Here is a 27,738-nt window from a genome sequence, read left to right as displayed (position 1 = left end):
TAGAAGCTCAAGGTCGTGAGCTCGGTTCCCAGTACTGGGAACCTCCCCCCGCAAAAAAAATAAAATAAAATAAATAGAGCTGGGGCTGTAGCTCAGGGCAGAGGCCCTGTATTCAACCTCCAGTACCACATAGAGAGAGAAAGAAAGGGAAGGGAGTGGAAGGGGGGGAAGGGAAAAAGAAAGGAAAGAAGGAATGGAAGAAAGGAAAAATTTTAGGCTAGCTGCCTTAAATAAGTGTCTTTCAGTGGCACAGCGCCTGCCTGGCAAGCGCAAGGTCCTGAGTTTGATTCCCAGCACCAAAAAGAAGAAAAAAAGTATGAATGATTAGAATATTGGTACTAACTTTTAATGTTTAGTAAGTCATGATCCTTAAACCAGGAGTGTTTAGCTTCCAAGGACTGTCACAGCAAAGTACCACAAACGAGGTGGCTTGAAAGCACCTGACATACACCCTCGGTTCTGAAGGCCAGAAATCTCAACTGGGGGCGCAGGACATACCCTGAAGGTACAGGAAGGTCCACTCTCTCCTCTGCTAGGTTCTAGTGGCCTCAGGTGTCCCTTGGCCTGCAGAGGCATCAGTCCGAGCTCTGCCTTCATTGTCACGTGGTTTTCTTCCACATCATCTTCCCTCTTCGCTGGTGTGTCTGCGTCTCACTAATCTCACAAGAGCACTGGTCACATTAGAGTGGGACCCACCCTGGGTCCTCATTGTAACCAGATCCCATTGGTTAAGACTGTTTCCAAATAAGGTCACATTGTGAGGTACTGGGAGTTAGGACTTTAATGTATCCATTTAGAGACTGCACAGCTCACCCCAGTAGTAGAGTAAACATTTCGTGGATCAGATTTATTTGAGCACAAATTGCTCTTGTGATAAATTCCTCCCCTTGTACTGTGGTCTGGATTCTTCGTCCTGTTGATGCCAAGAGACTAGCTCATTAAAACCATGTCATGTGCATCACAAGCTTTTGTTTGTGCGGGGTGTTTATTCAACAAGTGCTTCTTCTCACACACATCTAAATAAAACAAGCCCACTTTTACGAGGGTGTTCCTTTTAGGGTCTTTGTACTTGCGCATGCCATCTTTAGCTCTCTGAAATTCTTTAGGAAATTTACATTTTAAAACTGTTACACTACTAGTCCATTTCCAGATCTTACATGTATATAGTGTTTCTTCTATACACATTGCCTTAGTAAAAGTAGCTGACATCAAAGTGTCTGAAGAGCCTACTTTTTTTTTTTTGTCTTTTTGAGACACGGTCTCGCTATGCAGTCCCTGCTGGCCTTGAGCTCACTTTGTAGCCCAGGCTGGTCTCGAACTTGCAACTATCCTCCTGCCTCAGCCTCCCCAGTGCTGGGATCACAGGCATGCGCCACCACGCCCGGCTACTTTGCTTTGTTGTGCTTTTGTTGTTGTTGTTTTTCTTTGTTGTTTTATGTGGCACTGGGGATTGAACCCAGGGCCTTCACACTGAGCTACATCCCCGTCCCTTTTTTCCTCTATTTCTACTTTTGAGACAGGGTCTTGCTAAGTTGCTCAGGCTGCCCTCAAACCCAGGACCCTCCTACCTCAGCTCCCAAAATGCAGGGGTTACAAGCACATGCCACCTTGCCTGGCTTTTTATGTACGTTTGCATTTGGACTTTACTTAATGGCACTGACTTACGATATTTATTTCTTGGACATTTGAGTATGACTATCCTGCAGTGAATGAAATTTTGAGTACTACTTTTATAAAATAGACTTACATTTTCCCCCCAGTGGTGAGCATCTATAGACAGTATAGTATAACTGGTTGAGGGGAGAAAGAAAGGTCATAATCAAAATTTTTCTTTCTAAAGCTTTTTCTTTTCTTTTTTTTTTTTTTGAGAACTATGTATGATTAGTTAAGGCATTTATGGCTACAGGTGACAAAAATCCAAGTCAAATTCTCATAAGGGGTGGGGAATAAAAAGGAAAGTGTAGGCCCATGTAAAGGAAACATCCGGGGTTCCACTAGTTTAAGGCATGTTAAGGCATGGTTTGATCCAGGTACTCAAAACAAATGGCATGGTCTCCAGCTCTCCTCACCTGGCAGCTGAGCTTTCATCTACGTTGGGGAGCGCGCCCCTCCGCGTGGCAAGATGGTGCCCAGTGACGTGAACGAGACTTCCACTCTACAGGCTTGGCAGCCCAGCTCTTCGTGACATTTTTTCCCACGGTGTTAGCCTTCAAATACTTCATTTCTAGGACTTCCATTTTATTTAGTCTGAACATCTGTTAACCTTTGTTATTCATTTTTTTTCTTTTCTGTTAAGTTTATCATACAGTTCAACAATAGACTCCGAGCAGACCTAACTTCAAAGTGATTACATCAGGATTCAGGCCCAGGAGCCTAGCTTCAAAGTCACATTCTTAACCACTGACCGCAGCTCACCTGTGGTCGCTTGAGTGGGAGGAGAGTCACGTGTGAGGCTCCAAGGGGAGGTGGTGACTGTCCCTTATCTTAGTGGCTTTATCCATAAAATGAGTGGTGTGGAATTCGTAAGATAGTGCAGTTCAGCAAGGAAATCAGAAGGTCCAGGTTCCATTCCTAACACTGTGTGACCTTGAATTAGTCACTTCAACTCTGTGTTTGTCTTCCTCAGCTGTGCTGGGCAGGGCTTGGGTGGGGCAGGGGTGGGGGCCCACCAGGCGCCGCACACCCCCTTCAGGCCACACGCACCCCTGCCCCATGGCCTAAAGCTTATTTCTGTGGCAGTGGTCCCGGAGGTGGAGCAGACACGCCCCCTAGTCCTCTATAACCTTCACCTTCTCTGTACACTTAGACGCCTTTCTTTGTGTGTGTATGGGGAATCGATCTCTGTACACTTGGAAAAGTAGGCATTTCCAGTCATCCCATTGAAGCCAAGTTGCAGTGTGGGACTTGGCTGATCCGGGACTGCCCCTTCTCAGCCCAAAACCAGGGTAGGAGCTTATACAACTGGTAATTGTTGACCTAAGCTTTCCCATTTGATGTGGAGAGAAACCAGGGGCCAGGGCGGAAGGGAGCCGAACCAGCGCAGCACACCCTGGTCCTGCTTGGGAGCTGTGTCTGTCTGGCTTCCAGTGTGTGTCTTTCAGGGCCCAGCGAGTCAATGGGGTCTTTATCTCCCCAAGTGGGCTAGGTCAGGACACTACCACAGAGAAAAACAGTTGCTTGAATCCCAGATTATTTAACAGTCAAAGGCTTTTTCATAAAAATAATCCTGCAGGAAAGAGAGACTTGTGTGATATCAGGCAGCCCAAGTGTCTTCCTGCCAAGCCCTTTGCTCTGGATGAACATGTCAGATCACAGAGGTCGGTGTCTGCCCGCAGAGGAGGGGCCCTGACGGTATTTCTGAAAGAGCAAACGGAGCCCAGAGCTGGCCGAGGGTAGAACTACTTGTTTCCTTTTACATCCGTTGCTTCCTTCTACTCCTGCTTTATACAGGAAGAGAATTGTTTGGTTTCGGACAGATGTGTGTAAGCAGCCCAAATATTGGCACCGTAACAACTGATGGATTGTCAGTACCCGCTGCTGCTTTGTGGAGGGCATAGATGGAGCCTGGCTTTGGAACAGGGCTGACTCTCTTGTCTGATCCGCACTGGGGCCCCGCCAGCATCCACGGGGGCATGATATGTGCCATGGAAGCCCAGAGGCAAAGTAGGAACTGGATTCGAGGACTGTGTATAAAATTCAGTGATGAAATGAGCCCTTCTTGTCCTCCTGCAGAGCTCCCAATGCTGTGGTTGCTGCTCAGTGTCACTGGTGCAGTGTCGCTTGGTCTGAAGGGTAACGTGCTGCTTTCTTCTCCCACAGGGGATGGCATGAATGCCTACGTGGCCTACAAAGTTACAACGCAGGTGAGTCCCAGTGACCCTGCCCATGTCCACCTCAGCAGACCCGACTGCTCCCACCAACAAGGCTGCCCGAGTCATTCGCAGTATTTTTGGGGGTCTTTTGGCTTCTTTGCCAAGATTTTCCTTCACGTTTACTCAAGATGTAGCGAGCCTACATCCCCTCGGTAGTCTTATCTGGGTGCTCTAGACTGAGCCTTTCCAGTATTCTTACAGACAGCAACGCTACTGGAGCTTGAACCTAAGATGTTTCCATTGAACTGCATCTCTGGCCCTTTAAAAAAAAATACACATCTATATATTTCTTTAATTTTGAAATTGGGTGTCCCTAGATCGCTGTGTTGCCCAGGCTGGGCTCACACTTCTCATCCTCATGTCTCAGCCTCCCAGAGTGCTGTGATTACAGGCATGTGCCACCATGATTGGCTGTAAGTTATTAAGACATAGAGTATATCTGATTTTTGCCTCGTCCCTATTAATAACTATGTACCTTAGAGCTACTTTGGTGGATTGCCTTAAACTAAGAGTAATTGCCTACTTAAAAATCTTCAGTTCTGGGGCTGGGGATTTAGCTCAGCAGCAAAGCGCCTGCCTGGCAAGCGCAAGGCCGTGAGTTCGGTTCCCAGTACCGGAGAAAAACCAAACCAAAAAAAAAAAATCTTCAGTTCTTTCAAAGTTTCATATACACACCTTCTTTTAATGTTTACTTTAACCTTTTGTCCCTCAAATCTGTTCTTTTTAATTTTATCTCTGTGTGTGTGTGTGTGTGTGTGTGTGTGTGTGTGTTTGAGACAGGGTCTTACTATGCAATTCAGGCTGGACTTGAGCTCACTTTGTAGCCCAGTCTGGCCTCAAACTCACAGAGATCCTCCTGCCTCAGCCTCCCCAGTGCTGGGATTACAGGCATGTGCTACCATGCCCGGCAAATCCGGTCTTTTAAAATACAGTTTTATTGTGTACAAAACTTAAAACAATGTAGCTGGATTAGTGGTGCATGGCCTGTAATATCGGTACTTGGGAAGCTGAATCAGGAAAGTCACTTGAGCCTAGGAATTTGTGACCAGCCTGGGCAAAAGAGTGAGATCCTATGTCAGAAACAAAACAAAAACAAAGGCAGGCATGGTGGTGCATGCTTATATCCCCGTACCCTAGGAGGCTGAGGCAGGTGAATCTCAACCTTGACCCCAGCCTGGGCAACTTATTTTGAAACCATTTCAAAAAGAATAAAAGAGCTGGGTGTGTAAGCATTAAAGCCCTGGATTCAATCCCCAGTACTGCAAAAAACAAAACCAAGAAACTGTATACTGTTACATGCCACTGATGAAGTATAATAAAACGAAGTCCTGATCAAACCACCAGTACTGAGAAGAGTACCACTGTCTCCGGCCTTCATGTCTCTGTTGTAGGCCGGGCTTCGTCTTACAGTGGCCACTCTGCTCAGCTCTCTCATTTCCCTCATAAAGTGTCTTTATGTGTGAATCTCTGAATAACGTACTGTTTTGCTTTGTTTTCGAGTTTCCTGAAGATAGTATCGTGCTGAAAATAGTGATCTCTTAGCGTTGTCTCTCAGGCCTGCCCTTACTGGGCACAGCTGCGGTTAGTCCGTCCTGTGGACACACTGCAGCGTATCCCGCTTTCCTGCTGTGAGACGTCCTTCCAGCTGTAATAGGGAACTACACCCTGGCCCGCACGTCTCCAGTGCACCCACGGAAGAGATTCCCTGGGGCATATAACTGAAGTCCTTCCTCTGGGCCGGGAGCGCTGCAGATGGTGAACACAAGGAATGTAAACTATTTCCTAAAGACTTTGTACCATCTTATACTCCCATCGCCGGTCTATAAAAGTTCCCACTGATGCGGGTCCTTGCCAGTAACTGGCAGGCCAGCCCCTTACACTCTGCCTCTCTGTTGAGTGTAAAGTAGTCTCTTCTTGTGGTATAGGCTTAGCCTTTTTACTAGTCTCTGTATTGTCTTCTTGCTGCTACAGTGGTACCTCGGTTTATGAACTTAATCTGCTGTATGATTTTGGGGAAGATGGTGGTGGTTGTGTTTGTCACCTGATGGTGGAGTTTGTGAATGGAAGCGACATTTTGCCAAATGCTTTTGTTTGCAAACCGAATTGTTTGCAGAGAGAAATATTCATGAGCCGTGATGTTTCCTATGTTTCCTGTGCTTGTTAGCCTGCTCCCGTGAGCGCCAGATCTCATGACACTGGGGAGGTTGGGGTCTGCAGCTTAGAGACTGCATCTGATTCCTCCCTTCCCTTGTGGACGCCACTCAGCACTCTCGTCTCTTATCTTCAGATTGTAGGCTTTACTTCCAGCAGCTCAGACCTTTAAGTTAGTAAAGGCTGAAGTCCAGGTGACCACAGAATTCTGCCTTTAAGCTAATTCAACATTTGTGTCTTTGGAGCAAGTGTGCTTCACCTGGAAGGAGACTGTTTGAGTTCAGTTGGTGTCCTGTGTGTATGAGTGCGCGCACGGCACAGAGCTGCATCCCAAGTCCTTTTTATTATTTTGAGACAGGGTCTAGCTGAGTCACTAAGTTGTCCAGATGGGGCTTGAATTTGTGATCCTCCTGCTTCCAGTCTTGGGATTACAAGCATGTGCCACATGCTAGCTTAATTGATTGTCTTCATAATCCTATAGATTTTATTTTATGTCTTTATATTTATTTTTCTGAGTAGGACTTCTGAGACTCACGGAGTACTAATAGGGGGTTCGGCTCTAGAGTGTAAGAGTCTCTTCCCTGGAGAAAGAAGGTGATTTGCTAGGTGGCCAAAGGGCAGGGATCTGGGAAATAGAGCCCTTCAGTGTCAGCTGGATGGCTTTCAAGGTACCCATTCATCCCCATATTTGGAGTGAAATCGCCTTGTGTTTTTTCTATCCCCAAGACGACCTTACCAATGTTCAGAAGTAAACAGTTTGCAGTGAAAAGAAGATTCAGTGACTTTCTGGGTCTTTATGAGAAGCTCTCCGAGAAGCACTCTCAGAACGGCTTCATTGTCCCTCCTCCACCCGAGAAGAGCCTCATAGGTGAGTAAGTCAGGCCTGCAGCTCCGTGGCGTCTCGCTTTGTGTTCTTTCTACATACACTCACTGCTTTAGTGCAGTGAGGACTCTCGTGTCAGCGCAGAGGCGTATCCAGCATGCTTTCTACTTTAAGGTCTAGAGAAATAGCGTATTCTACACATTCTCTTCCCTTAGGTGCATAGTGGGCTGTAGTTTTAGCTACCAGGTTTTGTTCGTGTTAAATGACTGCTGTTCTCTCCATGCTGAAATGTGCCAGACTGAGTTGGGGGTCAGGAGAGGAACCCCCTCCGTCATCAGCTGATTGTTAATCTATATTCAGAGTCCAGTGGCATTTTTTTAAAAAAAGAAAATGTACACAGCTCAGGCGTGCCTGTGAGCCGGAAGTGGCCTTGGGCCATCTGTAGTCCTCTCCTTGTTGCCTTTTCTCCCGGTAACGCTTTAAAATAGATTTCTCCTTTTCATGATTTCTGCTTATTTTACTTCTTAAATTCCATTCTAGGAATGACAAAAGTGAAAGTTGGGAAAGAAGATTCTTCTTCTGCAGAATTTCTTGAAAAACGGAGGGCTGCTCTAGAAAGGTAGGTGATGCACAGCCACGTTTTTGAGTAACTTGAGAACAAGAAGCTGCAAGTGAGACTTAATTATGAGATGTTAGAGCCGGGCGTGGCGCACGCCTGTAACCCCAGTACGCAGAGAGGCTGAGGCAGGAGGATCATTGCGAGTTTGAGGCCAGTCTGGGCTACAAAGTGAATTCAAGACCAGCCTGAACTGCATAGTGAGACCCTGTCTCAAAAAGACAAAGAGAGAGAGAGAGATGTTAGCTTCAGCTACTAGAGGTGATACCTGTGACTTAAAGGGCCACACCTGCACATTATCTGTAATAACTTTCCTTAGTCTCTTATCTTTCTACCTTAGTAATGGACCATCTTTTCTTTCCCCATCCTCTGAGCTGACAGTCACATTCTCGAATAGTCCAATATGAATGGCTCTGAAGTTTCTTTCTTTCTGTCTTTCTTTCTTTCTTTTTCTTTCATTCATTCATTCACTCATTCATTCATTTTTATTTATTTTGGAGGAGGCTGGGATTGAACCTAGCTGCCCTACCACTGAGCTACATCTCCAGGCCTCTCCATCCCACCCCACTCTACCACTGCCTTTTTAAAAAAACTTTTGAGACAGGTCTAAATTCCTCAGTGTAGCCTCAAACTTGGGCTCCTCTTGCCTCAGCCTCATAAGTAGCGGAATTATAGGTGTAATCTGTATACATGCCTGACATGAAGTCTGTCCATTTTAGTGGGTGTGTGTGTGTGTGTGTGTGTGTGTGTGTGTGTTGTTTGTTTGATTGAGACATGTTCTCACATAGCTCAGGCTAGCCCCAAACTCACTATGTAGCCAAGGGTAGCCTTAAACTTGTGAGTCTCCTGCTCATCCTTCTGAGTGCTGGGATTAAAAGAGTGTGCCGCCATGCCTGGCCTTCACCAGTTATTTTGCCCTTCCTTTTTGTGAAAAGAACATGAATTTGAGTGTACTTGAAAGCAGAGTCCTACTTTACAAGCACAGTCCTACATAAATACCGTACCTGACGACCTTTTCAGTAGTAAAAATTACAGTGCCCCGCCAGCACTGGGCAACACCCAGAACCTTGAGAGGCCAGATCAGCTAACCAGATAACTGTTTACCCTTCAGGTATCTTCAGAGGGTTGTGAACCACCCTACCATGTTACAGGACCCTGATGTCAGGGAGTTTTTGGAAAAAGAAGAGGTATTGTATAAAACTGAATTTCATAATTTATATCTAACCCTAATGAGACTAGTTCCTTCAACAGATGTTTATTTGAGCACCTAACATACAGTTGCAAGCTACATCCTAGTTTTATGTGAGCCCCCAAGAATGGCACATAGTTTTCAGCCTTTGAAGTAAAAGCTGTGCCTGGAGTCAAAGCAACTAGTTGTAGAGGTCTACCAAGCTCACTTGATCTTCCTGGATGACAGTGTTCTGTTTAGCAGGTCTTCCGCATGTCTTTTTTGGGTTACTGCTTGGCTCAGATTGAAAAAGTATTTTGTGCCAGGAGCTGAGGGGTATTGGTTAAAAAACAGTTACCCGGCCCACAGAGCGGCCCTGTGGCAGAAGTGCTGGTGTTTGTTCCAGGCCGTGCGCGGGCTATTCATGACTGTGAGACACCGGGGATAGCCCCGCTGCTGACAGCTGCAGAACTAAATAAAATACATCAAACAGCAAGCACTGCCTTCTCATAAGTAGAAGATGCACAGCAATATTAGTATATGGGAGCGTCTGTTAAAGGGATCACAAAAAGGGAAGCATGAAATAGCTTATAAATATCGCTGAAGAAGAAATACTAGAATAAAACAGTATTTTATCCCAGAAAACGAGGAGGGAGCAAGTGACAGGGTAAGACTGTTATTTTAATTTAAAAATTTATATTAAGTGTTTGGGATTTTTCTTTTCCAAGATGGATTTAAGTACACTGTCCCTGTCAGGTGCTTTAGATCTTTTAATTCTTGCTCTGGGTGCTCCTGAGTGCTTGCTTGCTTTTCGCTGCCGCGCTCCTCCTCCCTACCCCTAGAGCAGGCTTTGTCCGCCATGACGCTCTGGGTGGGGCGTCCTGTGATGGTAGCAAGTTTGAGCACCATCCCTGGCCTGGACACTGTCCATGTCAGTAGCCCCCACTTCCTAGCTGCAACAACCCAGATCATCTCCCGACACTGCCAGGTGTCCCCTGGAGGGGAAGGGGTCCCGACTTGAAAATCACTTTTGTAAAGTCCAGAGAACTAAAATCTAACTTTTTAGTGTAAATAAATGATGCTCCTGTCCTTGGACACCTTTCCCTGAGGAAACCTCAGTGGGATCTAACAGAACTTCAGAGTCTCTCAGAGCTTTCAGTCCAGCTGTGTGCACAGTATGCTAAGCAAAGGCCCTGGTGACTTAACAAAAGTATGCGTGGTATTTAAGCAGTCATGCCTGGGTGGGCAAACTGTGAGGTCACCTCCCACATAACACACCCAGTCTGCTTTCTACAAATAGTACCAAAAACTGAAAGTCTTGCTGGCTCCTTCTAGCATGGCTCTTTTTGTTTGTACATACTAGTTTTAGATTGATGTAACTGCCTAAGATTACAACCATCTACCTACAGTTCAGATATTTGTTCGGCAAGTTTTGGGCATGTCTTCTGATGGATACTAATTCTTCTGAACCTAAAATAGGGGCAGCAGATAACTTGCCATCCCCGCCTTCTTGGTCTTGTAGCTGCCACGCGCCGTGGGCACCCAGACCTTGAGTGGTGCTGGTCTCCTCAAGATGTTCAACAAAGCCACAGATGCGGTCAGCAAAATGACCATCAAGATGAATGAGTCCGACATTGTGAGTAGCGCTGTGACTCTGGGTCGCCTCCGCCCATACGCTGAGTCAGAAGTCCTGAGTGACAGAGACTTTTCAATTAAAAACAAAATTCAGGGGCTGGGGATTTAGCTCAGTGGCAAAGCGCTTGCCTGGCAAGCGCAAGGTCGTGAGTTCGGTTCCTGGTACCAGAGAAAAACCAAAAAAAAAAAAATTCATTTCCTTTCAGAGAAAACGCAGTAGCAACAGACCCTGCTAGGGAAAGACTGCTTTGTTGTAACCGCTGCTGTTCTGGGCTTGTGTTTCAGTGGTTTGAGGAGAAGCTCCAGGAGGTAGAGTGTGAGGAGCAGCGTCTACGGAAACTACACGCTGTAGTGGAGACACTAGTCAACCACAGGAAAGGTAACCCCTCTCAGATGCCCTGCGGCCCGGGGGAATTGTCTCCATGCTTTTCCCAAGCCTCTGAGCCATCCAAGTTGAAATTCTCAGCCCACCATGTCCTTGGTGTTCTGATCTTAAAAGAAGATAAGCTACCTGGGCCCTGGGCTTTCTACTGGGAGGGAGGCCGGGAAGCTGTCCCAGATACATATTGACTCTTGATGAGGGCTTCTGATAAGTTTAGAGTTCATGGCTTGCATCCAAAAACAATGTCAACGTGTGCCTTAGCTACATGGTCATACCAGCAGTGTAAATGTAGGGAAGCCATACATGTCTCCTAAACCTTCATGTTTCTTTGGTAAGCTCTGCTGAAGAGGTGTTCCACTTTTCCAAATTTGAAAGCTTTCCTTCTCTGCCTTAAGTATACTGATAGCTAGAAATCTACAGCTGGGTGTGGTGGCACACACCTGTAATTGGGAGGCTGAGGCAGGATGATCCCTGAGTTCAGCCTGGGCTACGTAGTGAGTTCAAGACCAGCCTGGACAACACAGTGGGACTCTGTCTGAAAAAAAAACAAAAAGAAAATAAAAAAGTCTGACTGGGCGTGGTGGTACACGCCTGTCATCCCAGCACTCGGGAAGCTGAGGCAGGAGGATTGTTGCGAGTTCAAGACCAGCCTGGGGTTGTGAGTTCAAGGCCAGCCTGAACTGCAGAGTGAGACCCTGTCTCAAAAAAGACAAAAAAAAAAAAAAGTCTGAAAGATAGACCTTTAACATGAGGCCTTTAGCAGCTGGCAAACCAACCAGGCCCACAGGCTAAGAATGGTTTTCACATTTTTAAAGGGAGGCATGAAGAGACAAACAGATAAGCAGCAGAGGTGATGTGTGATCTGCATTAACTGTGGCCCTTCCTAGAAAAAGTTCACCTTGCTCTAGCACATTCAAGATAGGCTGCAATTCATAAGCTTTAACGTAAAAATAAGAATGATTTCTTTGGCCTTTTCATATTAATTGGCCGTTGCTTCTCCAGGGACGGTGGGGCTGCCTCCTTGGAGCAGACCTAACCCAGTGAGTCAGGCCAGGAGGTGCCTCCCGCTCGTCCTCTGCCCAGACCCCCTCCGCGCACCTGGCCCTCACCGCGTGACGTGCAGGGCGCGGCGCTGTGAAGGCGCGCTGTGCACGGCCGGCTCGTTCCTTTTCCTCGTGAGGCCACTCTGTGTCTTTTCCTCCTTCCAGAGCTAGCGCTGAACACAGCACAGTTTGCAAAGAGTCTGGCCATGCTCGGGAGCTCCGAGGACAACACGGCGTTGTCACGGGCACTCTCCCAGCTGGCTGAGGTGGAAGAAAAAATTGAGCAGCTCCACCAGGAACAGGCCAGCAGTGACTTCTTCCTGCTTGCTGAGCTCCTGAGCGACTACATTCGCCTCCTGGCCATAGTCCGAGTAAGCTTCAGACTCCTTTCCTTCTCCCCCTCCCCTCGGTGGGCTTGGTCTTTGCTGTGCTCTTCCCCTTCCCAAGAAAGCGTCGCCTCACTGCAGCTTGTAAGTAGCACAGCCTTAAGAGTGAAAGCACCCCACGGCCGAGTCCATCTGTTCGCTAGCGTCTCCGAAGTACTTGGAGACCCACAGCCAGTTTCCCAGATGCGTTTGGAGATGAGACTACCCCTGACTCCAGGCACCTGTGTATGATGGAAGCTGCACAGCGTCCCCGGTGATGGACAAGAGCACTCGCTGGCGCCTGCTTGTCCCTCCAGTACGGGCAGTCATGGAACCCCACAGCACCCGCTTGGTGGCCGTGCATGGCGGAGTGAGGCCCAGGCCTGGAACGCTTGCCGCCAGAACCCTCCTGGGCTGTGCTGAACACCAGTCAGACACCTCACCTTCTGGCCTGGCGACCCGGGCAGTCTCGCTTCCCGTGAGCTCTCGGAGCAGTTAAGAAAGCTTGATAGGCACTGGAATTAGCTCTCCTATGGTCTCCCCGAGAAGGAGGGAAAAACCGGCAGCGAGCCTGGTGCCTGCCCTGTAAGGGCTCCCACCTGCACCTGATAGCTTAGGACCAGGATTTGGGAGCTGTCAGAGCAGTGCCACTCTCGTCCCCGTCACGGACAGGTCTCTCAGCAGGGAGCTTCTGTGTTGTGTCAGGAGCTGGGCTGCTCAGCGTCCACTCCTCTCCTTTTGCTTCTGGTTCCTGCTGACTCCACAGGGATCAGAGGCTTGACAAGTACCCTGCCATGGAGTTGTCAGAACTGGTCAGACTGCACAGACTGGAGAGCCAGCCCGGGAGGGGCCCTGGCTAGCGAGACCTGCTCTGGGAGCACCACTCTGGGACATGACCCTGGCGGCTTGGGCCTATATGTGCAGGGGTGCGAGGAGGCCAGCCCGGAGCTCCGGGGGCCGGGGCTGGGACACGGGCCTTAGACCTCAGAACTGGGTCCTGCCTTTGAGGCCCACAGAGGCAGTGTGGAGTGGGAGCTGGTTTAGTTAGAGCAGCAACTACCCTTCTCTAGAAATGCTGATCGTGAGAAGGACTGGAAACCAAGAAAACCAGCAAGTAGACTGTGGGGAGCTTCCTAGGGGCCTTGACAGTGTAGAGCAGATAAATGTGCGCTTGCAACAAAGGCAGTTTATCCCGTCGTGGCTGTGTTTATTGAAAGAATCTTTTGGCAACCCTGGAGCCCTTTGGGCGTCAGGTGAAAGGCTGCTTCCCTGCATTAGACTTCTGGACATAGCTCCCGGGCTGGGCTAGGGCCCTAGCTGTCTGGTGCAGGGCTGTGCCTGCTCTCCCTCTGCTCTGCATACCCGCTTGTAAGCGCTGATACAGTGAGGGCCTTTTCTGTTCTGTGTAATCCGTTACATGACGAGCTCCACAAAGCGGGACCGTGGGTTTCACCCCGCTGGATTGTTACCTCCTGGCGTGTTGCAAGTACTCAGGCAAAGCACAGGGACTCACAGACCGGCTTTCTGAGAGCCATGGCATCGGGCACTGGCACCAGGGCTGCCTCCTGTGCTCCCAGCCATGGCACTGGCTCATTGGAGGCGGTGGAGAGGCTCTCACCCGGGCTTGTGCTTCTAGACGGTGAACCTCCCAGCCCGGCACAAACACAGGGCTGCGGAGCCTGCCCTTGCTCCGCCCCTTTCCGGCCTAGCTCCTGGGCAGCCCCTACCCACACACCCCCAGAGCCCCAGGCCCCTGAGGAACTGTTGTCCTCCCAACTCCTCCCACAGGCTGCCTTCGACCAGCGAATGAAGATGTGGCAGCGCTGGCAGGACGCTCAGGCCATGCTGCAGAAGAAACGGGAAGCTGAGGCTCGGTTGCTGTGGGCCAACAAGCCTGACAGGCTGCAGCAGGCCAAGGACGAGATCACAGAGGTAACACCCGTCGGCTGCTGCGCCGGTCCTGACCGAGCCCTGCTCCCCGCTCCTCCTGTTTGGAGCACACAGCAGGAAAGACAGCTGATCGAGGTTCCAGAGCTGGGTGATGGCAGGCCTGGTCTTCCTCCTCTCTTCTCACCCCACCCAAGTCCGAATCTCAGCAGTGGTCACGGAGGGCCCCCTGGGGGATTCAGATAGATCGGCCCCCCGTCGAGGAGAAACTGGTTCTCTGGGGCTCCCAGCACTGCTGGTCTCTGAACTGGACGCTACTGAAATATCAGAGGTCTTGGGGAGACTAGGCTTATGCTTTCCAGCCAGCCAGAAAGGTGGCCTGCTGGACTCAGGCCTGCGTGTGGGGCTGACGCACTTAACCCTCCCCAGAGGGACAGACGGATGCAGTGATCAGTTTGGGTCTTCGGAGAGCTGTTACCCACATGTGAAGGCCTAGTGACAGTGCCCCTTGTACTGTGTGATTTTCTCTCCTCTTCCCAGTGGGAGTCTCGCGTGACTCAGTACGAAAGGGACTTCGAAAGGATTTCCACAGTGGTGCGGAAAGAAGTGCTACGATTTGAGGTGAGATAGAAGATCCTGACTCTGATTTAGCGTGCAGGCCTCACGCAGGTCTCACGCACGGGCGCGGCCTGTGTATGTGTGCATGCGCACGTGTGTGTCTGCACAACTTCCTCAGGCTCTGCTGGACCAGAGCAGGGAGACAAAACGAAGTTTGTAGCTGCCGTGCACCCGCCGGGCCCCCAGCCTATTCCCTCCTCTACCCCAGCCGTGCCCGCCCCCAGAGAGCCTTCCAGTGCTTTGGCAGCGGCCAGCTGGGCGTTGTAGCGACTCCAGCTGCCGGCTCGACTTTCGGAGGCTGCGTTTGGCCTCAGTCAGCAGTGGCCTGCACCATCCCAGCAAGAGGGGAGGGAGCAACTGTCGGGGTGGTCAGTGCAGAACCCTGTCTCCTGCAGAAAGAGAAATCCAAGGACTTCAGAAACCACGTGATCAAGTACCTTGAGACACTCCTGTATTCACAGCAGCAGGTACGTAAGTTCTGTGTGATCTTCATCCCTCCCTTCTTCCAAAGGTGGTGCCTACCTGGGGTTTCGGTGAAAAGACGGGCAGGTGCTGCTCTGAGGGAGGAGAGGCCCTGCTGTCATCAGCTGTTGAGAGGACCCCCGCTGCTCCCGCGTAGTGAATGTGTCAGGGCCTTCCTGCTGCCCTGGTTCCATGGTGAACGGTGGTGTGTAAGGATGAACTCTCTCCTCTTGTCTCCCTGTAAATGAACGCCTTCCCGCGGAGTGGCCACCGTGGTACTACCTAGCCCCCCGGAGGCGGAGCCCCCAGTCAGCGTTAGAGCAGTGCCCCATTGTGAGGAGCCACCTCAGCTGGACAAAGCTGTGGCCTTCCTCCGGCGCTCCCTCTGGGGCGGGGCCAAGATCGTCTTCCGAGACCGCCCTTGCACGTGGGACTCAGCAACCCGTGCTACTCCGAAGTGTGGGGCGTGGGGGCACCTGCTGGGCGTCTGAGGGGCTCGGGGACTGCCATGGCCTTGTGCTTGCTTCGCGCCCAGGCTCTGCCACTAGATGGGGGCACTTGCTTACTGTCCCCCCACCTCTTTGCAGCTGGCAAAGTACTGGGAAGCCTTCCTTCCTGAGGCAAAGGCCATCTCCTAACGGACCAAGGATCCAGAGCCCACCTGCGTGACGCTGCCTTTTTATACACTGTCCTCCGCCCCTCGGTGCACCTCAGTGACGCATCCTGCCTAGGCTGGACTCGGCCCCTTCCTCCCGCCCCGTGACCAAGCTGCTCCCACTCTAACCAGTACTTCACTTAGCCTCATATATATTTTCTTACCTAAGAGAATAGTTTCCTGCTTTAAGCAAAAGACCTACAATAGGTGGTGGAATTATGGGGTAGGGGTGGAGTGTTGGTATAAATATATAAATACAAATGTATATTTTTCAGGATGTGGTTTAGGAACTGGGAATAACGTTTTCTGTTACTCCTGATGGTGCCATGAGAAGATTGTGTAATAAAATACTTTAAAATCAGGTTACGTGACTCAGCATGGTGGTGCTTTTTGCTTTAGGCCGGGGAGCAGCTGGGAAGCAGATGTGGATACACCTAACCGCATGTTGCCCAGGTGTAGTAAGTTTCTCTAAGGAGCGCGCAGGTTTTTGCTGCTGCTTCCCCGCAGCGCTGGGGTTTCTTGCTCTCAGCTGCCTGTTCTGAGGGTCTCTTAATCCGCTTACTTCTTATTCCTACTTCCTTAGGGAAAGAATTTAAAGACATCTCTTATATTAAGAGAGGCAAAACCTATTCCACAAAAGCAGCTGACTTTCTTGTTCCTATCCTACTTCCCCTAAGCTGCTCAGGGCTGAGTCCTGCCTTCTGGTGTTAAATCTTACGTTCTAACCCTTTTTGGTGTCACTCTTCAAAACATAGCCTCTGGAGCTAGGAGTGTAGCTCAGTGGTGGAGCACATTAGCATGCTGGGTCCAATCCTCAGCACCGAAACAGCACCAAAACCCCAACACATCCTTAACAGGATGTTCTTGTTAAGGAGTAAAGGAGTAAAGACTTCCTGCTTTATCCTGACAGGTGCAGGCCCGCTGTCTCTAGATGGGGTAACTTGAGAGCCTCTTCAGCCTGTGGAGGTTCACAGCAGCTTTACTGTCTCATGCCAGCAAGAGCCCCCAAGAGGGGAAAGCACAGGGCAAGGGCATCCAAGTGGTCCCTGCCGGGCTGGCCGGCACCAGTCTCAGTCGTTGCTGTACCGTCCTCACTGTGTACTGGTCAGACCAGACCAGAAGCACTCTGTGCGGCAGAGCGGGTGAACCGCCTGCCGTGGGAATCTTGCCACCCCCAAAATGGCCCTGCACAGGACTCCAGGACGTGCTGTGTCAGTTCTCCGGGGTGAGCAGCTAAGGTCTGGGGAGGGGCAGGCAGCGGTGAGAGCAGCAGAAAGCCGTACTGACTCCCTCTGCTCAGACGCACGCCAGGGAGGGGCCGTTGCTGCAGGTGCTTCCGTTAGCAGGTTACTTTTTGGAAAAAGTTTCTCAGTCTGTCTCCCTACAGCCCGGTGTCCTCATTGTCACCTTCGATTTTATCTTTCCAGTCTTCTCTGTGCTTGCTTTTACACGGTTATAATATACATGTAAAACATTTTATATCTTTTTATCATTAATACTGTATATTTACAAGTGTCTTTCCTTTATATCCTTATATATCATCAAACTATCTGTAAGGATATAGAATTTGAAACCTTCTAGAGATTGACTGTACCATAATTTTGATGGATCCTATACTGTTGGAGTCTCAGTTTAGGGGGAGAAGATTTTAGAAACTCTTGGGGGGATAACTTTTTAATATGATTTCAAACTTACAGAAAAGTTTCAGGGCTCCTGTACGTCCTTTACCCAAATTTACCAACTGTTTATTGCGTTTGTTTTATGGTTTGCTTTATCTATAGTATCCACATGTATTCTCTGAATTATTTGAGTTAGTTGTACCCAGTTACACCCCCTCCCGCCAGAAACTTCAGTATTTCCTTAAGAACAAGGACATTCTCCTAGACTTTAAACACAGTTATCAAAACCAGTAAGTTTAACACTGATATAGTACTATTATCTAACCTGTGGTCCACATTCCAATTTGTGAGTTGTCCTCAAGGTCCTTTGTAGAAACTTTTTCTTTATGCAGGATCATGTGTCATCGCATTGAACTGTGATACATCGATTACTCTCACTCTTCTGTTTTGGGAACTGAACCGAGGGGCTTCCCACTGAGCTGTATCCCCAGGCCTTTTTTATTTTTGAGATAGGGTCTTGCTCATTACGGTGACATTTTTTAAAGACTACAGGCCAGTTTCTTTTTTTTAATTGTTCTCTAATTTGTACTTGTCTGATGGCTCATGTCTAGGTTGATGTTTTACATTCTGGACAGGAATGTCACAGATGTAAGTGCCGGATCCTCAGTGTAATCTGGGAGATACTTTCAGGTCATGTAAGTATTTTGTTCTAGCATGTGTGAACAAAATATTCTGTGTGCTGTTTAGCATCAGTTAACAGTTAGTGTTGTCTGAATCAGCTGTTGCTCTGACTGAGCAGTGTGCCCTCCACATTTAGTAGCTGGCTTTCTACATCCAAAAGAAGGCATCCTCCCTCCCCTTTTCCTTAACCACTTGTTTATCAGTATGGGTGCATGGACTCCTGTTGTACTTACTGCAAGACTTTGATTCTCAAAATGCCCTGTGTTTGTAATTGAGTACTTCCTGGTGTAACCAGATGCTCCTGGCATCTCATACCTTACCTGCCCTCGTCCTAGAATCAGCCGTATCTCCAGGGATCTTATTTCATTTTAATGGAGATGGGATTTAGAAGCAAAGATGTGGGAGCTGAGTGTGTGCTCACTGCCACTAGTCTCCATGGGCAGGGTGAGAAAATATATATAAATATCTAGAAGTGTTGAGGGAGGTAGAGGGGTGACATGAGTGGAAATTCAGGGGGCTGGAGTGTGCAGCTCATTGGAGGGGGTTTGCCGAGCATGTGCACGGCCTTGGGTCTAATCCCAGCACCACCAAAGAAAGAAAGAATCAGCAGTGATGATTCTAGTCCAGCGCTATAGGCTACCTCTAGTTGACCTCTTTTCCTCTGTAACTTTCTACTTCAAAGAGGCTTTTACTGAGAAACATTTCTCCAGGCTTTAAGTTCTGTCTAAAACTCACCTTGAGGTGTCACTTTTTCTTCCCTTGGGACCAATGCCCCTCTGGTCTCAGAACTTCCTCCTGAGCCTTCTGTCCCAAAGCTGACAGGGCCACTGTCCTCAGAGCTTGCGAATGTCCTTTTTTTTTTTTTTTGAGACAGGCTCTCACTATGTGGTACAGGCTGGCCTTGAACTTGCTTATATAGCCCAGGCTGGCCTCAAACTCAAGGTGATCCTCCTGCCTCAGCCTCTGGAGTGCTGGAATTATAGGTCTGCGCCACTCTGCTTAGCTCAGCTTGTGAATTTCTGTGCACTGTCGTAGACGCGGACACCGAGGCTGGGTCAGAAACAAACCTCTAGCGGGAATGAGAGGGGCATAAGGAAGGATATGTCATTCTACTTGGGGACTCAGGAGGGAGAAACACGGAGAACATGGACTTTGAACTGTGCCCGAGAGGACTCAATAGACATTGTGGACATGGGACTGCAAGTGTGGGAAGCTACCGTGGGGAAAGCCAGGGCCCCTCTGTGATGTGGGCCTGTGAGGAGGGAGCCTCAGGCCCCCACAGTCCTCCAAGGGTGGAGGAGGGCAGTAATGAGGGAGCCGGAGCGCGGGAAGGGTGGGAGGGACAGAACCCCTGGGGCCCGCCCCTGGGTTGGTGAGAGGCCCGAGGGAGAGTCGGGCAGCCAGCGTGGGCCCCCATGCTGGCTGCAGTGTCAGGGTAGACAGTGAGGGGCATGGGTTACAGAGGCGGCCGGGCAGAGAACAGACGGCAGGGGAAGCAGGGAGGTCACTGAGGGGCCTCTGCATGGGGAAGGCGGCCGTGATTGGAGGTGGGAACAGACACGGGAGAAGGAAGCTCTGTTTTATTTAAAGGCGGGGCAGATTTAAGCCTGATAGGAGGACCAGAGGCAACGAAGGGAGCACCCACCAGAGCTGTCTGGGAGGAAATGCAGCCCAGGGCACAGCAGAGCCGCTCCTGCGCCTGGGAGCCTCAGGGGCGATAAGCCTGTAACCACCCCGCTGGGCTGTGTCCGAGAGGCTCAGGGCCCCACCTGAAGATGAGGACTGGAAGTTCACGGAACCCTCATACCCTACACACATTCAGGGGCCGGAAGTGAGAGAAAGAGACAAGACAGACGAAGTGCCGCACGCAGACACCAGTAACTGCGCTCGTCCCAGAAAGCTTCCACTCTGTGTGTGCTTGTAGCTGGGAACCGTAAGGAAAACAAAGGGTGTCTTTGCAGAGACTCAAAACTTAACAAGGGAGGGGCAGGGATATAGCTCATTGACACAAGCGCCTGCCTGGCGGGCGCAAGGTCCTGAGTTCGATTCCCGGTACCAAAAAAAAAAAAACAACAAGGGAGAATTGAAGGGTGGGCCAGGATCTGCTGGAGCAGAGTGGTGGTGGAAGACTTAGGGCCCACAGGGTGGAGCCCAGCTTGTGTGGGACAGGCAGCCGCAGGTGGCGGATCCTACCACCCCTGCAGGACTTGAAGCTGGGGTGGGGCGGGGGCAGGAGAGGGTGACGGCAACCCCTCCCTCACAGAAAGAGCACATCTTTGCTGCAGTTGGCACAGGCCTGAGCCATACACGGGAGACGGGGCTAAGATTCTCTACTCCATGTCCGGGCAGGGGAGGCCGGGGCTGAGGTGTAAATGCATGCCGCATATGTCACCTGCAGTGTCCATGATACCAGCGGTGTGGCCTGCTGCTGGTGTTCCCCACCAGAGTATCAACCTGTGAGCTCACGGGTCTCTAACTCCACGGCCACAGCAACAGCTGACTGGAATGACCGAGCGGTCGCAGGCTCTGCCCGCTGCCACTCACAGCCGCCTGTGGGAGGTGACAGCTCACCGTGCTGTTGCCTCGTCCTTCGTGATAGCCCTGCCACCTCGCGCAAGCAGCTTCTAAGTGTGTGCTGTCCTCCGCGCGTCTGCGTGGCGGCGGAGCCCTCGTTATGCTGGGCTTTCTTCCCGCAGCGCCCGTCTCAGTTCCTGCTGCCTCAGTCTCACAATGACAGCTGGCAGGACTGTGTTTGTGTTTGTGTTTGTTTTTTATTTTTACTTTTTGGTGCAGTGCTGGGGACCGAACCCAGGGCCTCATGCCTGAAAGAGGCATTTTTCAAGATTGTGGGTGGGGTTGTGTAAGTGCAGGAGACAGTGCGCATTTGCTGGTGTGTCAGACACTCGGTGAGGGTCCTCACATGCTTCCAGAAGTCAGTGAGAACCCAAGACGTTGTCAGGGGAAGGCACCGCACTGCCGAGGTCCAGAGGACAGGGCTGAGGGCTCATCTGTGTCGCTCTCTTGAGGGAGGCCTTCCAGAGACACACGTCTGACTTAGTCTTGTTCACAGGTGCAAAACCCGAGATGTCCTCAAGGAAGGGATTAAATGAATTATGGTACAGTCATACAACTGAACGGAAAGTGACATACTGATAGTGAGGAAAGCTCCTTTTTGAGTGAAAAAAAGCAGTGATAGAATTATATGTATGTTATGGTCCACATTTTATAAAATTTTATATATGAAAAGGATGTTGATTGAATTGTTAACTATGGTCGCTGCTAGAGATGGAATTTTGCATTACCTTCAATTTCTTAAACTATTTTATGTTACTTAAAATTTCTGTATTACCTTTATAATCAGAGAAATAAAGCTATTTTCACTATACGAGAACAATCCAGTGCATCTTTTTTCCCAAGGCTTGCCTCATTTATTCTACAGAAATTATGTTTCCAGCAGGAACTGTCTGGTGTTCTGTATGGCTAGAGCACCGCATGAAGACTTCCGCCTCACTCACTGGTCAGCCTCCTTTCCAGGGTGAACTCTCCAAGGAGTTCCAGGTTAGGAACTGCCACAAAGGCCTTTGCCGTATTTTTCCCAGCATGTAGCATATACTTAGGCTCACGTGACCACAGCTTTGCTGCACTCAGTGAATTTGTCAGATCTCTCACCTCCACGAGTGGTCTGTGCATAGTGTCAAATTTGATTCAAGAGCATGGGCACCGTCATTACGTTACTAAGGTTTCTCCCAAGTGCGAAATCGCAGATGTGCTAGGAATGAGCTCAGACTGAATGTCTTATTCATTACATTTGTGAGGCTTCTCTCCAGGGCGAATCATCACGTTCTGCAAGATATGATTTACAGCTGAACCTTTACTACAGTCATTACGTTTGTAAAGTTTCTCTCCAGTATGGACTGTGTGATGCTCTGCTAGAAATGATCTATTTCTGAACACTTTACCACATTCACTACCTTTGTAAGATTTCTCTCCAGTATGGATGCTTTGGGGTTTTTTGTTTTTTTTTTTGTTGTTGTTGTTTTTGTTTTTCTCCGGTACCAGGAACCGAACTCACGACCTTGCACTTGCCAGGCAGGCACTTTGCCGCTGAGCTAAATCCCCAGCCCCTGCTTTGGGGTTTTTTGTTTTTTTTTTTGTTGTTGTTGTTTTTGTTTTTCTCCGGTACCAGGAACCGAACTCACGACCTTGCACTTGCCAGGCAGGCACTTTGCCGCTGAGCTAAATCCCCAGCCCCTGCTTTGGGGTTTTTTGTTTGAGGATTTTTTTTTTTTTTTTTAGGCAGGGTCTCACTGTGCAGTTCAGGCTGACGTTGAACTGATGACTGTCCTCCTGCCTCAGCCTCCCTAATGCTGGGGTTACAGGCGCGCCACCACGCCCGGCCGAGGTTTGACTTCTGACTGGTCTTTGCCACATACATCACACAGGAATTGTTCCTCTCCAGCGTGGACTCTCTAATGCACAGTAAAGCGTGGGCCTTCGTTAAGAGTTTGCCTCACTCATTTCACTTGCAGGTTTTGCACCAACATGTGTCACTGGTTCGTGTGTGAAAAATAGTGAAGTATTTTTCGTATTTATGAGAAGTGTTTGTTCTGATACTGGCAGGATTTCTTTGGCGGGGTGAAACAGGAGCCACTGTTAATAGGCTGCTCGTTGTAATTACACTCGTACGTGTTCCTCGCTCTCTCAGGTAGCTGCAGTTCAGGCAGACGTGATGGAAAGCCAATTTTTAACTGGCTTTTAATTCTTTCCTGTGTCCCTTCTACCATGTTCATCTCTTTTACCGGTGAGATTTTCCACATGAGTCATGTAGAACCCTGTGTCAAGTCTTCCATGTTCTCTGCAACGACACTCAAAGTCATGTACATTTGTCTGGATTTCTTTGCAGCACAGTTCTTTTATGGCTTTCTAACACGACTGTCTGGAACATTTCTCCTGTATCACTTTTCCTTTTTGGTGAAAATTCCTCGAGGAGACACTCAGGAGAGCTATCTGTGTTCACAGCTCTGGCACCTTCCCACCCGTGTGGGTTTCTGGACACTTCCACTTGGCCATCCTCACTGCAGGGCTGTCCCCCTTACTCCAACATGGAGACAGCACTCGTCAAAAGGAGAGATTCCAAATTGCTGTAGTTCTCCCACATCACGTCCCTGTACAAAGTCCTCTGAACAGGGTCCAGGCATTTCCACTCCTTCTGGGAAAATCCTACAGCCACGTCCTTCAATGTATCAGACCCTCAGTAGCCATTTTCAACTCCTTTCCTCTCCTCTTCCTGTATCAGGGTTTTTCCTTATGTAACACGAATCTTTAAAATTTAATTCTGTTGGATATCCTAGCAGAGTTGAGGTGATACATGGACACGGCATTTTAGGGTTCCTGGGACAGGTGTGCTGCACTGCGACCTTCACTCCCTGGGATCCCCTTCTGGGTCTACAGGAAGGGGTGGGCGGAGCCGAGCAGTGGTCGGCCTAAGAGGGGGCGGGGCCAGTGCATCCTTGGAGGCCTGTTTCGTATTTAAACTCTGGGCAGCTCTTCCGGGTCCTGTGTGCAGTCCCACCTGGGACAGGAGCGGCAGCCCACCTCCTGGACACGTATTCGTCATCCTGGTGAGTTTCTGGTCTTTCCCTGCATAGCGTGCCTCTGATGATCTCTTAGCCTCCTGGGCAGCAGATCCTGGGCTGGGTTGTTTCTGTTCATCTTGCTGTTCCCCCCTGCCCTCTGTGGCTGGCTGCTCCTCAGCTCAAGATGACTGCCATCCAGAATTTGGAACCTCCTGAGAGATCTCGAGATCTGGCCTGATTTGGGGCTCACTGGGCCTTACCGTCGTACCCAAGGCTGTGCTCAGTGCTTTCACCGGGGCTGCAGGCTGGCCCTGCCTGCCCCGTAACGCCCAAGCCTTTGGCCGAGACTGGTGTGGAAATACCTGTGGCTGTGATGGGCGGACTTCTGGGTCAGAAAGCTCTGCCCACGCAAGGCAGTGCGGAGGAAGCCAGCCGCGCATTTTCCAAGTACTCTGTCTGCATCCAGAAAAACCCTGCCCAGCCTGAGATGGGCCCTTTCCCCAAACACATGTGACAACTGTTTCCAAATGACGGCCCTCTGCGCTTCAGAGCTCACAGCTTCCTCTTCCATGATGAGTGGAGGCAGCAACAACCACACGGGCCGGCCAGCAAGTCTCCCTGCAGGGGTGCGTCAGCAGCCAGGAACCTGCGCAAGGCAGGGGACAGACTGCCCAACAGCCCCTTCTCGCTGTGGACCCTAATTATTAATGACAGTAAAAAAACCATCACTTGTTAAACACTGATTGCCAGGCACTGCGCCTGAGGCTTTAAGACGTCTCTACTCCAGCACCGTCACTTTCCCAGGCAGACCACTGTGTGCGTCCCAGAGCCAAGACTTGAACCCAGGCCACCTAACTCAACTTCTCTGCCCAACCCTACCCCATGCGTCCTAGGTAGGGATGGACAAGAGGGTCCTAGACGTTAACCTACGGAGTTGTTTCCGTGAAGACCTAACTAAATCCACAGGGCAGGCCTGGTGAGGACAAGTCCTGTTTGGTACTGAGCTCACCTTGTATGTACGTGAGCTTCTCTGGCCCTGTGTGAGCCTCCTGCAGGTTGCCCAGCTGGGAACTAGGCGCAGCTGCTGGAAGACAGAGGAGCAGCTCTGCTGCACAGCCAGGAACCATCAAGGCAGACTAAGAAACACTTGTTAAGCCAGGCATGGGGCACACGCTTGTAGTCCCAGCTACTCCCAAGGGTGAGGCAGGAGGATCACATTCATTCATTCACTCATTCAGGCAGGCAGGGTCTCACTATGTAATTCAGGCTGGTCTTGAACTTACTATGTAGCCCAGGCTGGCCTCAAACTCAGTGATCATCCTACCTCAGCTCCCAAGTGCTGGGATTACAGGTGTGTGCCACACCCTGCAGGATCCCTTGAGCCCAGGAATTTAATTGTTTTAAAATAGAGCAATTGCCCACTCTATTGCTAGCCTGGGCAATATAGCATGACCTCATCTCAAAATATCAAGCCAAGAGCTGGGGATCTGACTTCATGGTACAGCACCTGCCTACCATACACAAGGCCCTGGGTTTGATCCCCAGCACCATCAAAACACACGAACCCAAAAAGTGCACTTCTTGAGATGCTGCAGATAGCCAGGGTGGGAGTCAGGGGCCCCAGGCGCCCCTAGCTTCTACCTATTGCCCTCTGGAGCCCAGAATAATCTTGACAATAACACCAATTACTTGTGGTACTTGAGCGTGTGTCTTTGTTCCTCAAGGCCTGGCTGGCTAACGCACTTTGAGAGTGTCAGGAGTTGTTTTATCACCAGGAAAATCTGCTGAGCCATGGACCTTGCTGGGGCAGCCTCAGCCAGCAGCCCCTGTTCCAGCCCTGGGCCATGCTATCTTAAGCAGCTGAGCTGCCTCTGTTCTATCTGGCCAGGGGACAAGTGGCTCTGAGGAGTGCTACTGCTGGCTGGAGCCCAGGTCTTGAGCCTGCCTGTCCCTTGGAATGCAGGTCACCAGCCAGCCTGGAGCCAAGTGTGCTCTCAGGGCTTGAGTGGAGGTGGCTCCTAAGGACCTTTTCCAGGGTCCACTTCCCTCCTCAGGCCTCAGTCACCTGAACGCTCACAGAAATGGAGAGTTCAGGCTTGATCCATAATTTAACTCTTTCTAAGGTATTTTACTCCAAAATTCAATATTCAAGGCACACCTGAAATCCCAGCACTCTCTCGGAGGACAAAGCAGGAGGATCGTGAGTTAAATTCCAACCTAGGCAGTTTAGCAATTTAGTGAGACCCTCCCTCTAAAAGAAATTTTTTTAATTTAAAAATTTTAGAGCTAGGTGCAGTGGCACATGCCTGTAATCCCAGCACTGGGGAGGCTGAGGCAGGAGGATCGTTGCAAGTTCAAGGTCAGCCTGGGCTACAAAGTGAGCTCAAGGCCAGCCTGAACTACATAGCAAGACCCTGTCTCAAAAAGACCAAAAAAAAATTTAAAAATGTTAAAGGAGGGGACTGGGGATGTAGCTCAATGCAGAGGCTTTGGGTTTAATCCTCAGTACCACCAAGAAAAGAATCACTGTTTTAAAATTTTATTATTTCAAATTTATAAAATTTAGAAAGCATTGAGTAGGACTTTTGAGGCTGTTGCAGTGAACAGCACAGATGCTGATTTACACCAACCTCTACTTCTAGTGACTGTATTTCCTTTTTTTTTTTAGTTGTGTGGTGTAGGGAAAGTTAGGAAAATCCTGGTCACAGTTTGTTGAAATACTTGTTTTCCAAGCAAATCTTTTGATCTCAGGTTGGTAAAAGGAACGGGAGAATTTAGTTTTGTAACAGTATATCAGTACATTAGCATCAGTATACCTGTCAGCGTCCCACTGGTTTTGGTCTATAAAAACAGTAGTGAACCTCAGTCAAAAAATTATGGCCAGCGTTTATTTGCTGTGTGTTTGCCCCATGCTGAACACATTGAAGCATGACGTCATTTAACCCACATGCAACTCTGCGTGGTACAGATAAGCACCTGGGGTATGGAGCTGGCCAGAGCTGGGTGGGGTGGAGGGGGCAAGGCCCACCCATGCTTGGGCAGCCTGGGGTGGCTCCTGCCAGCCGGTCCACCCACCCGCCCTCCCAGAGAAGAATCCAGCCTCTGTGCCCGCCAGTGCCCGCTGGCCCAGGCGCTGTTTGTTTGCTTAGTGAGGTTAACCAAACCTCCTGAGCAGCCTCCAAGCCTGCAGAAGCCCTGCTGGTGAAAGGGGACTTTGTGTGATGTTGGCAGGGGTGAGCGCCCCAGCCAAGGCAGGAGCTTTGAACCAGCCAACCCGCGGGCCAAGCAGGAGGTACTGACCCCCACAAGCAGGGCTGCCTCAGGAGCAGGCGTGTTTTGGGGGACATCCCCAGCCCCAGCCTTTCCTGCCCTGTGCTTGGGCCACGATCAGGCTCCACGCTGGCCTGGACTGGTGGCAGGGATGTGGGAGCCAAGAGACTACAGAGTCATCCCCAGCCAGGAGCATGGGCATCCCCAAGGAATGTGTGAGAAGTGCCCAAGCCAGGCAGAGTGGTGTAAACAGTCATACCAGTTCTCTGGCAGGCTGAGGCAGGAGGATTGCAGGTTCAAGTACAGCACGGGCAGGTTGGAAAGACTCTAGCTCAAAAATGAAAAAGTTTATATTAAAAAAAAAAATTGCCCTTTATCAAGCGCCACCCTAGGCCAATAAGTCAGAAAATATGGAGTTGCCTGGACATGTTAAACCCTACACTCAGGAAGCTGAGGCAGGAGGATTGCCAAGAGTTTCAGGCCACCCTGGGATACATAGTGAATTCAAGGACAGCCTCAAGTAAGTACATAGGGAGACCATGTCTCAAAAAAAAAAAAAAAAAAAAAAAAGCAAATACAGAGTCAAGGCCCTCTAAGGTGAGAGTTGACGGGATCTGTAGGTATTACAGTTTGTATCTGTATGCTTCCCCCACGTCTCATGCACTCAAAGGTAGGACTTTGGAAAGACAACAAAACCGGACCGTGGAAGTGTAACACTGACTTGCTGTTAAAAGGCAGGGCAGCCCCGGAAGAGATGGTCACCAAGGGTGCGACCTGGAGGGGTGCATCTCCTTCCTTGCTCCTCCCTTTGCTCTGCTTCCTGTCCGGCATGCATGGAGCAGCTTTCCTCCGCTGAGGTCCTTCCTCCCCACTGCTGACCATGCAGGGACTGAAGCCTCTGAGTCGTGAGTGAAA

General features: G+C 49.9%; 1 protein-coding gene across 7 annotated transcripts in view; it reads left to right on the top strand.

Annotated features, from left to right (window-relative positions):
- The window catches only part of Snx1 (sorting nexin 1), a 39,303-nt gene extending 23,263 nt beyond the window's left edge, over window positions 1–16,040 (top strand). For all 7 annotated transcript variants that reach the window (XM_013518978.1, XM_013518976.1, XM_013518979.1 and 4 more), the window contains 11 exons: window positions 3,820–3,863; window positions 6,750–6,891; window positions 7,387–7,465; window positions 8,574–8,649; window positions 10,153–10,266; window positions 10,551–10,644; window positions 11,856–12,061; window positions 13,844–13,987; window positions 14,483–14,563; window positions 14,956–15,027; window positions 15,610–16,040. In XM_013518978.1, the coding sequence (XP_013374432.1) occupies window positions 3,820–3,863; window positions 6,750–6,891; window positions 7,387–7,465; window positions 8,574–8,649; window positions 10,153–10,266; window positions 10,551–10,644; window positions 11,856–12,061; window positions 13,844–13,987; window positions 14,483–14,563; window positions 14,956–15,027; window positions 15,610–15,660 (1,103 nt within the window). In that variant the 3' untranslated portion in view covers window positions 15,661–16,040. The remainder of the gene's footprint in view (window positions 1–3,819; window positions 3,864–6,749; window positions 6,892–7,386; window positions 7,466–8,573; window positions 8,650–10,152; window positions 10,267–10,550; window positions 10,645–11,855; window positions 12,062–13,843; window positions 13,988–14,482; window positions 14,564–14,955; window positions 15,028–15,609) is intronic.
- The last annotated feature ends 11,698 nt before the right edge of the window (window positions 16,041–27,738 follow it).

This window comes from Chinchilla lanigera, unplaced genomic scaffold (genome assembly GCF_000276665.1).
Source record: "Chinchilla lanigera isolate Chin_1 unplaced genomic scaffold, ChiLan1.0 scaffold00049, whole genome shotgun sequence".
NCBI classification, from domain to species: domain Eukaryota; kingdom Metazoa; phylum Chordata; class Mammalia; order Rodentia; family Chinchillidae; genus Chinchilla; species Chinchilla lanigera.
Note: the sequence above shows the minus strand (reverse complement) of the source record. Positions and strands in the feature narration are given on the sequence as shown.